The following is a 20,634-nucleotide window of genomic DNA, read 5'->3' as shown; positions in this document are numbered from 1 at the left end:
TGGGCCCCATGGTGAGAGACTGCCTTCTAATTTGAGACAAAAGATGGATAATTCCTGCGGGTGAAGGCTATTTATATCCTTATCTGTAACAGTGTTATTTCTAAGTCACACTGCAACACAATTCAATACTTGAACTTGAATAATTCTAAGAAAAAACAGTTGGTTGTTTACAGGGTTTGACCAATACAGGTATGTGGTCTTTAGGAGTGTGTATAGCTGATTCAGACTGGTTGCAGTGTGTGTGGTGTGTATGTACATTGTGTATCTGTATTTGTCAAGTCACTCACACATGTACTTCAAGGGGCTTTACGTGAAGAGAGAAGAGAGCCGCAGTAAGCAGTCAGCAGTTTGTGTGTGTTTATGTATAAATAGCCTTTGGGTGGGGTAGGTTTAAGTGGTCAGCTGATAGAGAAAGTTCTAGATAAAGATGACACGCGCACACACACAGACACACACAGACACACACATCCATACCCTCAGTCCATAGGACTAGTGTCTGCACACGTGCTAGAACAACCATAAATAAAACATTCCATCTCCTGCTTTTGTGTCGGGTCAAACACAAAAACAAGCAAGCATGAACAATACATGCTCAATCACACACACACAAACACACACGCTTCATGTGAGTTGATGATCCCAGGCCAGCCCTACTGATGAATGAAGTCATGTTAGTTTTTGTGTTAGAAGCAATGTCTTCTAGCCTGGAGTCATGGCTCTTAACTGAGGACTATATGAGCTTCTTAAGACTCACACGGACAGACACACACAGACACACACACACAGACACACAGCTTGGACTGCAGAAAACACATGTAAAGTTATAATTTAGGCGATGTGACAAAGCCAAACATGTTACATAACCAGTGTTAACGAGCCCCTGCAGTGACCTCAAAACCAATTAGAATATTTTCAAACAAGCACTGCGAGTAAATCACTGGTTTTCAGAGCAAAGTGGAAAAAACACAGCTGTACATCTCCACCCTGGATCCCCTGCTACATCACCAGTAAACCTAGTTTAGACTGGGAGTGGGGCTGACGCAGATGATCACACATCGTTATGCAAAATATCAACTATCGGCAGCTTCAATCCAAAAATGAATACCTTCTGGAAACGTTGAAATTGTTGGTTGCATTAGGTTTAGCTAATACCTCCATTTGCTTTACTCATATTCAAAATTTTCTTAGCTGTGTCATATTATTTTGCAGCTGTAATGACCCAATTTCCCAATGTAGCTCATTCAAGTTTCATCTTTTCACATCTTAGAATGCCAAACTATGTCATATAATAAAAAAAATCTTTTCCCATCAGTTGTTGATACAACTTCAGTCATATTTACCACTTTCTGGGGGTGTTCACGTGCATTTCCAATTATGATATTGCCGACAGCATTTGAAAGCAGCATCCCCTCCAGAGTCAAGTATATGAGCGCCAAGATGGAGAATATACTTTTCTTTACATTTCACCAATTGACATGTGGGTTGTGCAAAATGATACGCAAAAAACATAAAGGTTGTCCTAGTGTGTATGTGTGTGTGTGTGTGTGTTTGTGTGTGTGTCAAGGAGTGTCTGTGCAGAGTCTTCAGACAGAGTTTAATTCTCCAGTGTAGTGTGTGCTTACATGGGCATAGCGCAGCTCTCCTCTGCTTCTATTAAAAACAACCCCCCCTCCCAAACACACACACACACACAGACACACAATACACACAGTACAGAGTCCAGGGCAGGCCTTGAAGGCACACACACCCTTATATGGATAACACACACTGCTCAAGGAAAAGACAAGGTGCCAACGCGGTGCGCACACACACACACACACACACACACACACACACACACACACACACACACACACACACACACACACACACACACACACACACACACACACACACACACACACACACACACACACACACACACACACACACACACACACACACACACACACACACACACACACACACACACACACACACACACACACACACACACACACACACACACACACACACACACTGTAGCAGAGTTTCAAACAGTTGTAATCCACTGTCCACTCTGCCAGGTTTATAGCTGAGACAGAACAGAAATACCTGGTTTGTGTGTGTGTGTGTGTGTGTGTGTCATGCTTCTCTAGAATTTCATGTACACACAACATTGTGACTTTGAATCCCCATGTTACTCCTTATCACTTGCTTAGATTAGATTAAACTTTAATGATCCCTTCGGGGAAGCTGGATTACTTCAGCAACAGAGAATTAGGATGTAAATGAGAATAAGACAAACAGAAACTGCTGATACATGAGGCCGATATTGGCCTTTTATTAAAAATCAGAAATCAGCCAGTCAGTAACGTCATCCTCTGATATGATGGATATGACGCAGTTTGATTAAATATTTATTGTATAATTCATCAATACTACATTGGTTGTCTATGGGACACCCTTAACCTGAATTGATGCTAATGAGACATTTTGATCAGATTCCACACAAATGTGCATGAATATGTTTAATTATTAGTAGTAGTAGTATTGTTATCCTCGGTTTTAATGGAGAGTTTTAGTGTCCCATGATTTAAATGCTGTTTCAGAGGTAAAGAATAATATTCTGGGGAAACACTGAATTCTTGCAATTTTTTGGAATTGGAAAATGGATTTAAAGATACTGAATATCAGAAAAAAATATCATCTTTCAGCAGCTTCAATCGTCATCAGTCGTCAAAAACCTGGACTTGGCTTACAGTTGCCCTACCTGAAACTTCATTTTTTTTTAAAATAGAGCTGATATATTGGCCTGAAGTCTATCATGATGGTTAGTTCTAGAGATCGTCTTAGTGATGGTGACCTGTCCGTCTGCTTGTCCATCTGACAGAGACAGACACTGACTCATCAGGATTAAGGGAGGAACAAATCTGCTGAGCCACACACACACATACATGCACAGACACACACACACACACACACACACACACACAGATGCACACAGACGCACACAATGCATAAATCTCAGGTTACCAGATTCCTTTATTCTATTCCTAATCCTTTTGGTGAAGCATGTATTGTGATGTTCAAGTGTGACCTGCCGGGTTTTCCCATGGTCAGTCTCCACTTCAAGCTCCAGCCAGGTCAGATGAGTCAGAGCTTATTACCAAGAAGTGACAGGTAATGAGATTATGTACCGTCTCTCCGTCCAGAGATAGAGAGAGAGGAAGATAGACAGAGAGGGAACGAGGAAAAACGAGAGGTGTTCATAGATACTCCTTCCAGAGAACCCTTCCACTCGTGACTGTGTGTGTGTGTGTGTGTGTGTGTGTGTGTGTGTGTGTGTGTGGTGAGGTCGTTAGCTAACTCAAGTGACCTAGTGGATTAAGTGACTTCCTTCTCTGTAGCTGAGAACCCCGTGATAAAGCCAACTAGATCAGCTGGCCTCATCTGCAACACTCACACGAACACTGACTAGTGATGGGCCTGGGTTCAGCTGCCATTCCACCCACTTTTAAAGAGAATACACTGAAATTAAGGATTTATAGTCATTCTTACGTATTCTTCTTATTGCCAACCTACTGTGTTTGTGCTGGGTGGGAACTTAAATATTATTAACATTTAAAGGCCTCTATAACTGAACTGAAGACTTAAAGGATTTCTGAGGCCTTGAATTTAGCCATATTAAAGACATTTTAAGAGGTTTTCAGGACCTGCAGTCACTCTGTTGTATACAAGAACAACTCAAGTGGGTGGGAGCTGCCTGAGTGTTTCTATGTGTGTGTGTCAGGGTTCGACTGATATAGGCTCACGGAAGCCAATATCAATACGAATATTTTGTGATTAAAGCAGTTGATAGCCAATATTTGCGTTATAAATCTTTAGGTTTGACCAAAAACATCACAAGGACTCAGTTTTTCCCCCAGAATTGTGTTCTTGTCAGGGTGGAACAGCCTCTGAAACAGCATTTAGAGCATCATGGGACACTAAAACTCTCCACTGAAACCCATACTGATGAAGTCCTTTTTAGCAGGGGTGAGGCACGTTTCGTTGCAGGTTTTACAGACTGCCACCGAGAGGGTTAAGAGGAACTGGGAGGGCAAGTGCAACTGAATCCAAACAAACAGGAGAACCAGAGCAGAGCGGAGCTGCAACATGATGAGGTCATGGTCCTATTTAAGAAAACAGCCTCCTACTAAGGCTGGAAGACCAACACTGGACAGGAGGGAGAAAGGAGGTCAGAAAGAAAGACAGAAGGGCAGTAGTTGGGTTAAAAAAAATGTTATGACTCAATACTGGACTGGATGGCTTGTTAAGTACGGTAGAAAAGAGAGTATAAAAGGCAAAAGAGAGGGAGAAGAGGAAGACAACTACTGCACAGTTTGAATTATGGGTGTTTAAAGAATAACCTGTTACTGTATGTTTAGTGTGTGTGTGCCTGGTGTGTGTGTGTGTGTGTGTGTGTGTGTGTGTGTGTGTGTTTGTGGGTGAGTGTGATATGGCATTTTTTTCTTGACCCTTTATCACACACACCTGCAGCATTCCTATCTTTGTTTAGCACAGTCACGCTCGTCTACATCCACTGTCTGTAAATAGATGACATCAGCTTGTAAGTGTGTGTGTGTGTGCGCGCATGTGTGTGTGTGCTGGGAACTTTGCAGGCAGACAAAACATGCTTAGCCAGGCGAACAGAACCTGAAGCATCGGACTATGCGTTTGTGTGTCATGAGCGCTACAGGCAGACTAAACACAGTGATTTAGCCATGCTAGCTGGGTCTAACCTACATTTGACAATGAGCCGAACACACACACAAACACACACACACACATACACAGTGTGCACAGTGTAGGCGTGATGACTTCAATAGAAATGTAGCTTTCAAATGCGTAAGAAAGATGCATTTTTTTGGCAAATTACAGAATAAGTTCTCACAGTCAAGAAATATATACAAATATATAAATACTTATAAACAAGTATGAGGTGATGCAGGTGAAGCAGCAAAACAAACCAGCACACCCTGAGGAAATACATTTCAATCAACCTGAGCATTATTTCCTCATTTATCCCCACTGGAGTATCTTGCACTAGACAACATTTTAACTTACCAAAGATCAAGGTTATTTAAACCGACAACAAATAACAGCAAGGGAGTTTACACTGGTGAAGGATTCAGTTCACTGCCGGTCCCTGATGTATTCATCCAATCGCCCAATCCTTCTTTAGGCCTGATACTAGTACAGTAGAAAACTGCACTAGTATCGGGCCTAAAGTAGGAAGACCCGCCAAAAATATACCCACCACCTGTTTTGGGACCGCCCTGTATCCAAAATCCTGAAAGACAGATGCTCCCATATCTCTCCTTCCATTTTTCCTCCTTATAGAATATACTCTCTCTGGTTCTTCCTCACCGTCTCTCCATCTTCCTCCATTCTTTCTCTTTTTCCCCCACAAAAAACTCTCTGTCCATTCTTCCCCTTTACTTCTCCCTCCTCTCCCTCATCCCTTCCCTTCCCATGTTACTTCCTGTAAAGTCGGTGGAGGAAGTGGAGACCGGCCACACCTTTCCTCCCAGCATTCCTACACTAATGGGTACACGCGCACACATACGTATGCACATGCACACACACGATAACGCGTCATTGTATTAATGGAAATGCACACACTCTCACTCGCACCTTTCCTCTATAACGGACATTCCTTAGCTAATGGACAGAAACACAGACAATCTCTCTCAAGCCTTACTTCTTGAGCGGACATTCCTTAGCTAATGGACACACACACACACTGCAGGATTGCTAAAGCCTTTTATAGGTCTGTGTTCCCTCCAGCTCTATTATACAGTGCCAACTATATGCTACTCAGTGACCACAGCTGCCCATTCCCTTTAACCACTGACCAGTATTCATTTACACCTGGGTGACTTCCAGTGCTTAGGTGGCCTCAGGCCGGTTAATGTAATACACAACACCCACTCACACACGTCATTAGTAGGGTTCGACTGGATTTTTGAAGGCTCGTACAGATACCTACATTTTTGGATTGAAGCTGCTGATACACAATACTTTGTGCCAATATTCAACATTTTTCAATATGACCATTTTCATGCCAATTTGTTTTTTTTAAATTACAAGTATTCATGGTTATGTCCAGGTTTTTTTTTCCATGGCAGGGTGAAAAATAATATTATGAAAATATATTCATGCATACTTATTTGAAATCTGATCAAAATGTCAATCCATGACATTTAAAGGCTTCCCAAAGAAAACCAGTGTAGTACCAATTATACAATAAATATGCTGGCTAATCAAACAAACTGCATCATATTGAAGGTGGACGACATCGACTGGCAATATGATTTTAAATAAAAGACCAACATCAGCGTAACATATCTGCAAACCAATATATCAACTCTAGTTCTTAGGTTTTATGTGGTCATGGCAGGCAGGGGTTGAGGAATGCAGGGCGTGAATTCAACACAGTAAAAGCTCCTGTAATATTGTACCAGTTTGGCTGACTTGATATTGTGTATACGTAAGGGAAACAATACACACAAACACACACAGATCAAGATAGACACACACGCTAATGTTCCAAGTGTTCATCCTACTAGCTTCCTCTCAGGTTGCCTCCCTCTCCGGTATCGACCCCAGGAGTCCTATTCAGCACACCGCAGTGACCCAGTCCGGACCTATAATCACTCACAGCTATTCATTTAAACCTGGCCAGGCTCCGACGGTTAGCCAAACCCCAGCCTGTTTACCGAAAATGGCACACAAACACTAGCAGGGGCAGGGACACAGTAGAGTAGAGTAGAGTAGAGTAGAGTAAAGGACAGTACAGATGGAGGACAGTAGAGGTGAGGACAATACATTAGAGGACAGTAGAGCAGAGTGAAGAACAGTAGAGGACAGTAAAGATCGGGATGGAAAAGAAAAAAGAAAAGGACAAAAGAAGAACAAAACAGAAGAACCAACAAACAAAATAGACCACAATAGTCATGAATAAACAGTTCAGAACACAAATGAACAGCAGAAATGAAAAGAAAAGGATTGTCCTATTGTCTTTGGTGCAGACTGACTGTTCTGTATTGCAAGACAAGTGAAAACCTCCATCTAACCGGCGTCTTGTCCACATGCATGTTTGCAGATAGAGAAGTGAAACCTGTAGACTAAGCTAACTAGACCACATGGAGACAAGCGGCCAGGCTCAGCACACTGATGTGAACCAAACAGGACTGCTGAAGCCTTGGCGCTGCAGTGCTGTCTGTGTGTTTCCAATGTGGTTCAGTGTGTGTAGCCTGGGAGGCAGACGACAGTACACACAGTTATGGTTCAACTCCCACCAGGACCACAAAGAGTCTGTTTGGAGGGACCACACACATAACTGAGCTCCAACCAGGAGAAGGAGAAGGAGAAGGAGAAGGAGAAGGAGAAGGAGAAGGAGAAGAAGAAAAAGAAGAAGGATGAGGAGGACGAGTAGAATGAGAAGAATGAGGGGGCTAGGGGGTGGCTCCAAAAAGACTCCAAAAACTCCATGCAAGTCAATGGGACCACAACCCAACTTCTCACTCAAAATATAAAGTCAATACATTTTTTCGAGGTTATGGTCTCAGTAGCTAATTTCACTTCTTCTAATGTGTGTCCTTAAAGAGATTTTCAAAATAACGGTGTCATTAACGGGGTATAACCGGTCACCTATCCAGTGATCAACAGGTCGCCGATTAGGGGCCGATTAGGGGCTTTGGCTGCTCTGGCTCCAAAAAATGTCAACATGGCGGCGACCGTAAACACAATCTCCAGGCTTCAAAACGGCCCTTCAGAAGCCAATGGGTGATGTCCATCTTTTTTTAACAGTCTATGGTTGCTACTTTTAAAACTAAATGTCGGCCACAAGTCACACAATCCAACTTAGTTGCTTTGGAGATAAACACAAACACACACCAATAACACTGCTCTCACACACACACACACACACACACACACACACACACGCCCACAGTGTTTATGTTTGGTTATTAATCAGCAGCATATTGCTTTGTACACACAGTTTTTAGCCTCAGACAGGATTTCACATTTGTTACACAGGAAGCATTGAGTAACAGACCTGGTGGTTGTGTGTGTGTGTGTGTGTGTGTGTGTGTGTGTGTGTGTGTGTGTGTGTGTGTGTGTGTATGGTGAGTAAGTATATGTGGGGGGCTGAGATTATGAAACTTCAAGGTTCTGACCTTGGGAGAAGAAGAAGCAGGGGAGTGAAAGAGAGGTGTGTGTGTGTGTGTGTATGTGTGTGTGTGTGTGTGTGTGTGTGTGTGTGTGTGTGTGTGTGTGTGTGTGCGCGCGCATGCGTGTGTGTAAGTGTTCATAACGCAGTCTTTGAGGACAGTGAGCCAACAATAAGTTAGACTTCCTCTGGTGAGTTTCATTAGCCAGTTCCTTGGAAACCAGAACACACGCAGACACACACATACAGTGAGTTCAGACAGCTCGACAGCCCTGGATGAGCGAGGCCTTCAAAGGAGAATGTTTGTAAAATTTGTCCTCAAAATATACATTATTTAGGCTGACAGTTTTGTTGTAGGCCTAATAATTAACAGGATATGAGACAGAGGATGACACATACACATACACAGGGAGAGGCCCAGGAGATGGCTCATACAGTTAGTATTTCTCCAAAGGGAAAAAAAAATACCCATCATACCGAGTCTATTAGGCGATAGGCAAATCCAAACCAATCATCTGGACTCCTAAATTATCAACTTTCATGTCCAAAAAACATTTACATAGTAATGAGGTGGCTGTACTTTTTAGAAGGCAAAAAGAGGACAGCCAAAAAACAAAAACAAACCAAAAAACCCACACATAATGAAAGAAATATTCACTATGGGCAACTCCCTTAGCCGATGAGTCAGGTATGAAGCAACAATAAATATGAGATATGAGTTACGATCAGTCATATATAGAGACAGCAGTGATAACTGAGCCTTGTTCCACCCTACACTCCTACTATAGTCAGTGACACTTGCACATCATGTATAATCCTTCAGATTCTCATATCCCTCTCATTGCTATGTACTGCATATACTTTTCATAATCGCTCCACCATTTCATACTGTATACATATTGTTATTTGTTCATATTATGTTTTTATATTGTTATAATTACATATGCTTATATTTATACATGTAGTACATTATTCTTCATATTTAGTAATCCATATTTAAGTAAGCAATCGATACTGTAAGTAACAACTGTAAATAAATCCATATAGGTTACACTTTGCCATACTTCCCACTCTTACAGTCTACTTGACGTGCTGAAACTGTAAGCTGCCTATGTTTTTATAAAAATAGCGATCAATCAATCAAAACAAAGCTGATTGTTTTTGTTTTTTTAATATTCAATAACATTTTCCCTTACATTTACATTCAACTCAATGTATGGAAAAAGTAGAATTCATTGGAAAATTACACAATATGGAATCAGTGCTACCAGTCAGTCCTATAGTACAATAGATACAAGGATGTGAAAGGCAGGTGTGGCTGTACGGGGCCTGATAATGGGAAACACAATACCTGTGTGATGTACTGCTGTGTGCATGTGTGTGTGTGTATGTGATGGTGGTGATTCGTGATGATTATGTCACACTAACAAAACCACCAACCCCCTCACCTCAGCTACAGTGGAAAATCCCATTAAAGCGTCTCTCTGTCTCACTCTCGCACACACACACACACACACACACACTCACACAAACACACACACACATATTCCCACGCCAAGCTTGCTAAAACACAGGCTGAGTGATAATCAACCACCATGAGCCAAAGTCCGATGATCAAAACCACCACACACATCAACATAATGATCAGCCAGCACATTCAAAAACCACAAACCTTGGGAGTTTTTGTTGGGACAAGTGTGTGTGTGTGTGTGTGTGTGTGTGTGTGTGTGTGTGTGTGTGTGTGTGGGTGTGGGTGTGTGTGTGTGTGTGGGTGTGGGTGTGTGTGTGTGGCGAGGTTATCGAACCTAGGTTATGTGACACTGAAGGACACAAATTACGCATACTGGAGTCAACTGTGGGTAGTTTGACAAATAATCAATTTTAGACGTACATTGATGTACTCTACACTCTATGAGCTCCTGTGACAAATATTAACCAAAGATATAGTGTGTGTGTGTGTGTGTGTGTGTGTATACCACTGCCCTTTTCCTAGCAGGAGTGGCATTCGCTTCACAATTGCAACATGTTCAGAGTTGAATTGTTCCATTTAAGTGTCACATGAAACGAGTAATGACACATAGGATGGCGGGTTATTTGGCACGCAAGTGTGCATGTGTGTGTGTATGTTCCAGTGATTATGAGTAGACCTACCATTAAGCGCTTTATGGTGTGATGAGTGGGGTGTATGGAATGCCATTTACTGTCCTGTAGGAGAAACATAACACCAGGCACACTCATGTTTTGCGTTACTTTTGAAGACATTACATTGACTTCAAAAGTAACGCAAAACATTACATTACATTACATTACATTACATTAAACATTACAAGACATTACATTGACTTAGTAGTGGTTTCTCTGTATTCATTCAGCAGATGTGCACCAAAAACTGACAACACTGTTAGAAAAGATGCAAAATTGACAGTGTAATTTAGCTTATTCTCCCTCTATTACTAGGAAAAACTCCTCATGTTCAGAATGAATATGTTTATTATGATAAAGGATCCAAAGAATTAACTTTAAAGCCTTATAAATCCAACCTGCACTCTGGGACTGAAACGGGGACAGACGTGGAAGCAAAACTGAAATTACTCCCCCCCCCCAGGCATCAATACTGCATTAAATTACAGAGGAAACAGAGCTTATGCATTACATTCACTCCTTAGCCCTCAGCCTTTCCACTAAATGCCGAACTCGGGCCCAAAATGCCCGCTTTTAAAAGTGAGAACCCCAAAAAATTTCCTCACTTCTTTAGCACATGAACACACACTTACTCTACACATGCCTTGTCATTTATCATCTATTTATTCTCACTTTCTCCTTAGCACATCAAAGCACAGTAAGAGTACCGACCCACCTCAAAGTGTGCTGCGGTTCAGTGATAATAGCGGTCTAGAGATCACAGGCGGGTCTAAACTGCTCCCAGATGGGGATCTAACTGAAGCCTGGTATGTGACAGAATGGCTTACAGAGCATGGCAGCAACACCAGGGACCAACACATGCTTCATTACTAACCCTATCATATAAACACAGAGAGAGGAGGCATGGCAGACAGGCCCAGAGCTTAACTCATGATCAGACTGAAGCGGAGATGAATCATACCACTTTTTCCACCAACGATACTACACTTGAATTATAGGCTGATCTGGAGTGCCGTTCGGATCCGTTGCTTTTACTAAACAAGAGAGAAATGATGAGTGTAACATATACAATCTACTGTATAGAAGAATCAATATTTTTCTACAACAGACCTAACATCCTTCTATGTACAAAAAAAGACAGAAAATCATGTTGCTTTGCTCTTGCCTGATGTTACACTTGGGTATCAGGTTTTAGTATTGGAGAAAATACTCTGATACCAACCCTCAGCCTTGTATCTGATATTAGTTGCAGTAGCAGTGCATTCCTTATCTGGAGGCTATGGAAATGCGAGCAGGTCACGGCACAGCATATTCAAGTGGAATTGGTTTGCAATGCAATGCTTGTGAAGCCATAGGAAACAACAGGGGAACACTGCTAGTGCCTGTCAGTATGATTGCTACCAGTTACCCATTTTATAGCCTCAACCTTGATATTTTCAGTCTGTTCTACACAAATGCATTATTATCTCTCACAAACACAAAGGACTACTCTGGACCTTTCTGCACCATTGTGCATTTTTCAAGTAGCACATGTTCTCTAGGAATGAAGACAGAAATTTAGAAAACATGATCTTTAAAAACAACTGAAAATGATCAGCCCTGCTTTTCATCTCAAATCTAATTGTAAGTGCTGTTATTACTCAGTTTTCTATGCAGCATGAATCTATCTTAGGAGCATCTGCTAGTTAAAAAGTAACCTGAAGTCAAAGTAAAAATATAGCCTGGCACTGTAGTGCCCTCTCCCATCTGGTGCCCTTTGACCTTGTAATATGAAGCTACAGGTGGTCAGTTTCAGCCACAGAGAGGTAAGAGAGAGAGGGGGAGAGAGAGAGAGAGAGAGAGACAGACAGACAGACAGACAGACAGAGAGAGAGAGAGACAGAGAGAGAGAAGCGGGGGTGGATATAAGCCACTTGACCACCTGTTCATTGTATAGAGTTGGGATGGGAGCTGTACAGTAGAGGGTCTGTTCAAGGCAGCTGGCACTGTAGCATGACTCATGCAACGTCAACAACCTTTATAAGCTATCACTGGGCACACACACACACACACACACACACACACACAATGAAATGTTGCGTACATACACACAACATCATGGATTGTAACACATGCATAGCCTTCCAGATTGCATCCATACACAAATACATTCTTTCTCTCTCTCTTCTCCCCTCTTTCTCTCTTACACACAAAGTCCTTACAAACAACTCATATTCTCCATGACGTAGGTGGCTCCTTTCAAAGGCAGATTTATCATATTATACAACGCAGCTCACTCCTGTGTAGAGGGTGTGTGTACGTGTGTGTGTGTGTGTGTGTGTGTGTCTGTGTGTGTGTGTGTGGTCCGAGCATAAAAGCACTCCGGTTCTGTTTGAAGAGATAGCGAGGGCAGCACAGTAAAGAACAATTCGACTGAGTTTCCTTTGGAAGGGCAGGGAGCTGGAGAAAGGGAAAGCAAGAGAACAGTCTCATAAAAACGTTTATGTAACCTGCAGACAGTCAATAGACCTTGTACTCCAACACACCAAACTACTGTAGGTCTCACACACGCATGCACACACACAAGCAATCAAATTGTATTCACTTTGAGAGTGAAAACATAAGATTATAGACTGATTTCATTACAAGTTAATGAAGTAAACATAATATTTTGTTTGATGTTGATTCTTCACAGCTGAGTGAAAGCACAGCTGGGCTCAGTCCCAATTGAGCTCGACTGATATGAATGATTTCTCTGGTCAGCCATAGAGATAACAATAATAAACACATATTCACTAGCTGAGGTCAGGGAGGAACCTCCATCACATGAGAGGTCGACAACATTGACTGGTTGATATTCCATTTTTAATATAGGGCTAAGACCCAGTTTAGCATTAACTTTCAGCAACTATTTTCATGAGTTGCTTGCAGTATGATTACAGTTAGTCTGTGTTTCTGGAACGAAGGCTCATTAAAACACACTATAGACGACCAGACACCTGAAACACCTGACACGTAGTTAAAGAACGCAGACGATGGGCTCCGCTGGAGACCTGGACTCACTGCTGCAGGAAGGAAGCAAGGCCTGCACACACATACACACACACACGTACAGACCGACTCAGACAGAGAGAAAGAGAGAGCACACGACTGTGTTTATGGTTGGCATGGCAGTGTTGTGAGTCTAAACAGCTGAAAGGTTGACTGCGAGTACTTCAAACACAACTGTACCTCACATCATGCTCACACTCACACTCACACTCACACACACACACACACAGGCACGCACACACACACGATGCTGGATCTGCCAGAATACCAACCTGCGGCCTCTTACTGAGGCAACTGAGGTAGCTATTATCACTAAACACACACAGATGTGAAATCCTCTCTCTCAGTGAGTTAGATAATATGAACTTGGTGACATTACTGCATGAGACACCTACATTTTACAATACAAGTGGTATTTATGTTACCATGAAGCATTGTTATACCATCAAAAATAAAGCCAGTCTGCCCGGTCCTAGTATACTGTATGTACAGCTATTTAAACAGCATTGTCCCATAAGGGGCCATAAATTCAATCTGCCTCACCTGATGTGGCCTGATAGCCTTCTCTTACCCACATTAGGCTCAAAGACAGTCATGAACTGTCTAAAATTAAAACCTTTCTTCTACTGAGACAAGACTAGGGACACACCCATACAGAAACAGCGTCAGATATAAGGCTGCTGCCAGGCTTAACTAGGACACTAGTACCAGAACTTCCCCAATACGAAAATGTGACACCAAGAGCCACAGGTAAGATGTCAGCAGGGCTGGAAAGAGGACCTAAATATATAATTCAAATAGAAGTACTGCTGATTTTTTACTGAAGTATAAGTAATATTACTAGTTATGTAAAATCTATTAAGAAAAAAGTAACTCTAGCACATTAGAGAACATTGTTACATATGCTATTCCCCGTGCAATGCAGGGAACTCATCTTTACACTACACAAAAGAGTTACTCAATTACAGTACTGAGTTCTACCATAGTGTGACAGAAATCAAAGCAAAGTGACTATTTCTGTCTTTTCAAGAGGATGCTATGCAAATAAATACAGATTCTATCCAAATCACTTTTGTCCAGTGACCTCAAATAAACAGCCTCAGTCTACATTGTTCAGTAAAAGTCATGGATTGAATCTGTGCTTGCTTCATATGGGCCGGTGCAGCAGTATTGAGTATGAACACGGTGGTGAAAGGGTGCAGCTCTGGTCGCTAAACCATAACAAACCTTGGGCGGCGTTGCTGGTGTTGAGAGAACAGGATAGAGAGCTGAGAACAGACAGGAACTAACATACAATGGACGAGGAACCAGGATGAAGGGATGAGAGGAGGAATGGAGGGGTGAGGAGGGGAGAGAAGAAGGGGAGAGGCTGGACAGAGGAAGGAAATAGAGAGAATGTGACGGGGGAGAAGGAGGGATTCAGATTGAGAGTGTTATATTTTCCTCATCACATTTCCATGGGGACAGGACAGAAAATCACCTTACACATGAGTAGGGCTAGACTGATATGGGTTTGCTGAAATTGGCGTTTTATTAAAAATCTGATATCAGTCAGCGTCATCCACCTCTGATATGATGCAGTTTATTTGATTATTATTATTGTTTATTGTAGAACTGATCAATACTACGCTGTTTATGGGAAGACGTTAGCCTGAATTGATTCTAATGCAACATTTTGATCAGATTCCACACAAGTACGCAGGAATATTTTTTATTATTATCATCATTCTGGGTTTCCTGTAGTTGCTCGGCAGGTAGACATAAAAGACATGCAATAGGAGACAGAATAAAACAACAAAGACACTATGAAATGCTCAAAAAGATGTGAAAAGAGTGTTTAGGTGCAGACACAGGCTCAGTTTCAGGCTAAAGGAATGAACAGATGTCTAAAAACAGAGGTGAGAGCAGTGGTGCTGGAGGGGGGAAGCACTACATCAAAGGACTGCTGGTACCCTGCTGCACGAACACCATGCTGGTAGGTATCTCTTGTCTGTACTTTTGCACTTTTTAATTGTAAATCTTTTACCATTACTGTATTTTTATTACTTGTAAAGCACTCTGAATTTCCCCAGTGTATGAAATGTGCTATAGAAATAAAGCTGCCTTGCCTTGCCTAGGTGAAGTCATGCTGTAGTATACTGTGTGTGTGTGTGTGTGTGTGTGTGTGGGTGTGTGTGTGAGACAGACAGATAGATAGGATCTCCTTTACCCACTGTGGTAGTCAGCCTGTCTATCAGTCAACCTTGGAGATAAAAACCATAAGGGACTTTTCCCACACTAACAGATATGAAAGTTGAAGTCTTACCCTTATAATAGAGAATGATTTCACTTTAACATCAATTGGGATTCCCCTCACAACAACCCCATGTAGATACACAGCTTGAGTTTTTGTAGGCTGTTTCTCCATACCAATTACACTAGATGGAACCAATGTAAAAGTAATCGACAAGTGAGTACAAGTAAGGCATGGACTGTCAGCACTTATGATGAAACCTAACTTAACACAAATGACAAAAATGCTGTAAAGCCTGCCTAGTGAACCTACTTGGACACACATACACACACACACACACACACACACACACTGGGGCATAAACACTGTACCATAAATCCATTAGCTATGGGAGTGGGCGGTCTGTACTGGGAAAGGAACAACAAACAGCCTCTCTATCTCCAACTGCCTCCCATTATCACGTATGATGTCAGGTACAGGGCTGAGCTCAACTCGCTTACAGTTCAGTTCACATGAAACGCAAATACAGACTGCATTTCATTTCTTACTGATAGTGCATGTGTTCTCATCGAGTCTCGTTTCTTGATAGGCTGAATACGAGGAATGAATATGAATAAGTTTTTTCAACATACTGTATGACTTGAAGAAATTTCACTTCCTACGCTAGATTGATAGATATAAAGAGCAAAGTTCCCCTCATAACTCTGCGACAAGCTGGTGCCGGGCCAACATCAACGCCATCATGTGATCCCGCTGTTTAAGTCATCAAATGATTGGTAGTTTGGCGGTGCGGTACCACTGATTCGCTGTTTGTGGAAAGCCCTGCAACTGTCTAAGCGGTCTGTCTCTAAGCTGAAATACCCCCAAGTTCACCATTTCAACTGTTTTTTTCAAGTGCTATATTGGATAAGACTGTGCAAATTCAACTGCTGAACGCTACTAATAATCAGTGGCCATATATCCATTACACAGCAACAATGCAGCCACTATCGGCTCAAACAACATTACATATGCTGAAATGTACAACCATGCTGTTGTGTAACGTACAGAGAAGCACTGCAGTACACAGCCAGCACAGACAGACTAACAGACACTGCAGGATCAGCAAGGCATTGTTGATGGCACTATGAACAAGGAATTAGGGCTGCATGTAAGCCTGCTAGGCCCGTATTTAGTCTATGCATAGCCTGTGTGTGTGTGTATTCTTTTATGTTTTTTATTCTAATTTATCTTTCTTATTGTTTTTGGTCCCATGTTTGATTTATTTTCATCTGCTATTTCATCTGTTTTGATGTAAAGCACTTTGTAAAGTCTGTTTTAAGATAAGTGCTGTGTAAAGTTTATTATTATAAGTGGCTGTTGCTCAAAAAAAAAATCTGGTGATTAGTTCAGGTCAGTGGAAGTGTCTTTGCTGCAATACGGCCAACATCAGACTGACACTTTTCTGAAAGATGATGAATAGGCTACAGTAAGCCTACAGTGTATGATGATGATGATTTGAATTGAATTGAAGATGAGCAGCTTTAGCTGTTCATTGTGTGTGTTTGTGTGTGTGTTGGGGGGAGGGAGGGATTACCCTAGAGTGGTTCACATGAGACAGACCCACTGGTCAGCGTGACATTTCCTCTACAGTGACACCATTCACACACTACAAGGGTGGATGGGTGGGTGAGTGGGGGCGAGAATGTGTGTGTGTGTGTGTGTGCAGGACATGGAGATAAATCATCTTCTGCCGAGGCTGTGACATCTCATTTCCTTGCCTACCACTGAGCATACAGAGAGAGAGACAGTTTATTGCTCAGTCTTTCTTTATGCTGGTCTCAGTGTGTCTACTGTCTGTCTGTTTACATTAGAGCTTATCAAATTCACTTTCTCATTTAGATCCCAGCCTTCTAACTGCATGACTTGTCCTGGGAACCTCTCCTGAACTGCTGCTACTGCTACTGTTACTACTACTGCTGTTGCTACTACCACTGTTAACTACTAGTGCTACTACTACTAGAACTAGGCAACCACTACTACTACTACTGTTGCTGCTGCTACTATTACTACTACTACTTTCTTTTTTCTTTCACTCCGTATTTTTCTCTTATAGACTAGGTAACATCTCCACTAGCCTACAGCTAGCACACACTCTTTCCAAGGACATGCCCCTTCTCTAGTTATAAGTATGCTGTTGTAATGTGGGGAACCACCAGACAGAAGCCAGCGACCCATTTCAGGTCCTGAACCACAGTTTAACAAACCAGGGGTCTCGACCTCTCTTGCAGCAATGTATGGCCACATTGTGTGTCCACTCCACACACACACACACAGTGCCATGAGGAATGAAGACCTGTGTCAAGGGCCTATTATGGAAAAATGAAGGGTCACACTGCAGAATCTGCAAGCGACTGATGTCACACACACACACACACACACACACACACACACACACACACACACACACAGAAGTGGGCAGAGTAGAAGAATAGCTCAATTCTTTTACACTATGCTGAGTCTTGAGAGTGTGGAACAAACCAGCTGTATTTGCGCGAGTGTGAGAGATTGTGTGTTGTGTGGCATGAGAGAGAATGCATGTATGTGTGTGCAAGTGAATGTGCGTGAGAGACATTTTGACACTGCAACTGGCCAGTACTTGGTCAAGGATCTGAAAAGTGACCTAGTTTTAGAGTTCCAGACATGTTAAGGCTGAATGTCTTGGGTTTTAACCCAATCCACTGCTGAGTCTAGACCTAATTCTCTCTGTATGCAAGGGAAGATTCTGTAAACAAAATTTGAATCTAGGTTACAATGTAGACTTTTGTTTAAAGAGTTGTTTAAACTCTGGGTCAGGATCTAAAGTGGGTTGCATAGCTGGTTTTGGTGGGTCCTTGTGAGTCCCTGTCAAGACTAATGTCCTCTGTTTGTGTCCCAGGCTGGAAAAACCCATATTTTCTTGTTACACACCTCTAAGACCCCCACTTGATTTCCTGCAGGGAGCCATATGGGATGATTTTTGTTGTTGATTTAGTATCGAATTGTAGAACTGTCTGTACAGCATGTGGGGATATAACTGTGTTAAGAGTGAATGTATCATTAGAATAGTGATTATTATACATTCTCTAATTTATTATTTCAAGTGAACCAAATTATATTGAAATTAAACTATTCCTCATTTTGCTAAGGACCCCACTTTAGAACCACTGTTCTAGACTGTTGCAATTAATTGCAGAAAAGAGCTGACATGCAGGTAACTGATATTTAAATTGCACTATGGCTACTTTCCATATTTCTGCTTATTTTGGTTCTCTATTATAAGACCTCCATAACTGATACCACAGCCTGTCTGTCTGCAACAGGGCAAACTCTTATTGTCAAATGAAATGTAGGCTAACACTGATAACTGTCGAAAGGGGATTAAAACGACACACACATGCCCGTTGTTCGTATGCAAATCTGACTATAACTAGCCCCGATACGTGCCATTTTCTCTTGTGTCCATTAAAAAAATCTGTCGATTTGATCGACCGTTGTTTATTGGAAAGCGTACGTATGTGGCTGAACATGAAAATGTTCGTTAGGGTGTTCTGGTAAATTCGGCATGCAGAATATCTACCAAGCAGCACTGTATTTTAATGAAATTTCAGCTTTTGGAATTCACCCAGCCCTCCACAGTGTATTTTGATGGAAAAGACTGTGGGAATAACATGCGCCCCAGTTCTAAAAGCGGTAATTTAATTGAAATAAGTGCTGTTTCGTATATTGGATGTATGCCGAATTGAGGAATGGCTTCTAACGAGTCGTAGACGGTCTTCAGTTTTGTTCTACCAGGTGTGCACCTTTGTCGATAAGCAGGGGAAATTAAACTGACAGTGTTGAATAAAGTTTTGCTGGACGCTCTCTCCATACAAGAGAGAACGGGACGTATCAGTGGTTCCCAGCCATACAAAACACGAAAAGGTTACAGTGAGATCTACTAGATCTTGAAAGGAAAACAAGAAGAGTTGACTTTATTTAAATTTACCTTGCTCTCTGTCGGTTTGCCTGAAGGTTTCTTGAAGAAAGAGGTTCTGGCCGTGAAAAAATACTCTTCGGAGTCCTCCTCTAAGCTACTGTAGCCACTGCTCATCGTGCTATTCCACGTCATTGGCGGAGAAAACTTCTCGACTCAAACTTGGATGCATCAAAAAGCCCAAAATGCACGGTTAGTAGCTTAAAACGAACTCCAAACGTGATAAAAAACGAGAACCCGGTGTGTTTGAGGCCTCAACAGTCGGTGTTTGCTCTGTATGAGATGATTTCCTCTTTCAAATCCGCTCCACTGTCTCCCAATCCTCCTTCCTCCCGTCAAACAGACTCGCCGAACTCAAGCATGACCAAACTAAATTGAGTTTTCCCAAGTTAAAAGAAACGCAATTGACCAGTTAGTTATACCGAGGAGAGAAGTCAACTTTTAATTCCCAATTTCGAAAGAGACAACGTAGAAATGCCACGCACAGTATCAATTGCCTGCAGACCAACCGTTACACTGTTGAATGTAGCTATATTCGTAACTTGTCTGACAGCCAGGCTACAGTAAAGCCCCGCCCACTACGAGCTCACTACATACAAGCAGCCAATCGCCTGTCTGACAGCCAGTATAGCCACACCCACGACCAACTCAGAACTACAGCCAGCCAATCATCTCTCTGACAGCCACACTAGGGTTGAGTAGAGCCAAAGATCGTGTGTTTTCAGAAGATCGAAAAGGGTAGAAGTAAAGAATTACAATCACACAGTGGCTTTTTGCATAATTTTAAAGTATTTTTTGGATTCAGTAATTTCACTTTTACTTAAATATGTTTTGACTGAAGAATCATACCTCACTACATTTTAAATTGCATCCTTTCCAGAGCCCACATTTACTCTCCATAATCAATGAATCAGAAACATTGCAAAGGAAAGATCATATACAACAATGTCTGTTTTGAGTTTAAATGAGCTATTTTTACTTAAGTACGTAAGTAGATTTTCACACCAATAATTTTCCTCGGCTTCAGTAAACTTG

At 41.9% G+C, this 20,634-nt stretch overlaps 1 protein-coding gene across 3 annotated transcripts in view; it reads right to left on the bottom strand.

The window, feature by feature from the left end:
- Window positions 1-20,094, bottom strand: part of LOC139643198 (ras association domain-containing protein 3-like) — a 30,807-nt gene extending 10,713 nt beyond the window's left edge. Inside the window, exons 1-2 of one of the 3 annotated variants that reach the window (XM_071518381.1) lie at window positions 19,612-20,094; window positions 2,194-2,196 (exon numbers count right to left, since the gene is read on the bottom strand). In XM_071518381.1, the coding sequence (XP_071374482.1) occupies window positions 2,194-2,196; window positions 19,612-19,734 (126 nt within the window). In that variant the 5' untranslated portion in view covers window positions 19,735-20,094. Of the gene's footprint in view, window positions 1-2,193; window positions 2,197-5,281; window positions 5,415-19,611 lie in introns of those variants that run through there. The other 2 variants (XM_071518380.1, XM_071518382.1) reach the window with 2 other exon arrangements.
- Window positions 20,095-20,634: the final 540 nt, after the last annotated feature.

Source organism: Centroberyx affinis, unplaced genomic scaffold, assembly GCF_046629955.1.
Source record: "Centroberyx affinis isolate AG114_WGS23_722 - 3 ecotype Tasmania unplaced genomic scaffold, CSIRO-AGI_Caff_v1 ptg000577l_1, whole genome shotgun sequence".
Taxonomy (NCBI): Eukaryota; Metazoa; Chordata; class Actinopteri; order Beryciformes; family Berycidae; genus Centroberyx; species Centroberyx affinis.
The sequence above is the reverse complement of the archived record's forward strand: the minus strand, read 5'-3'. Positions and strand labels throughout refer to the sequence as shown.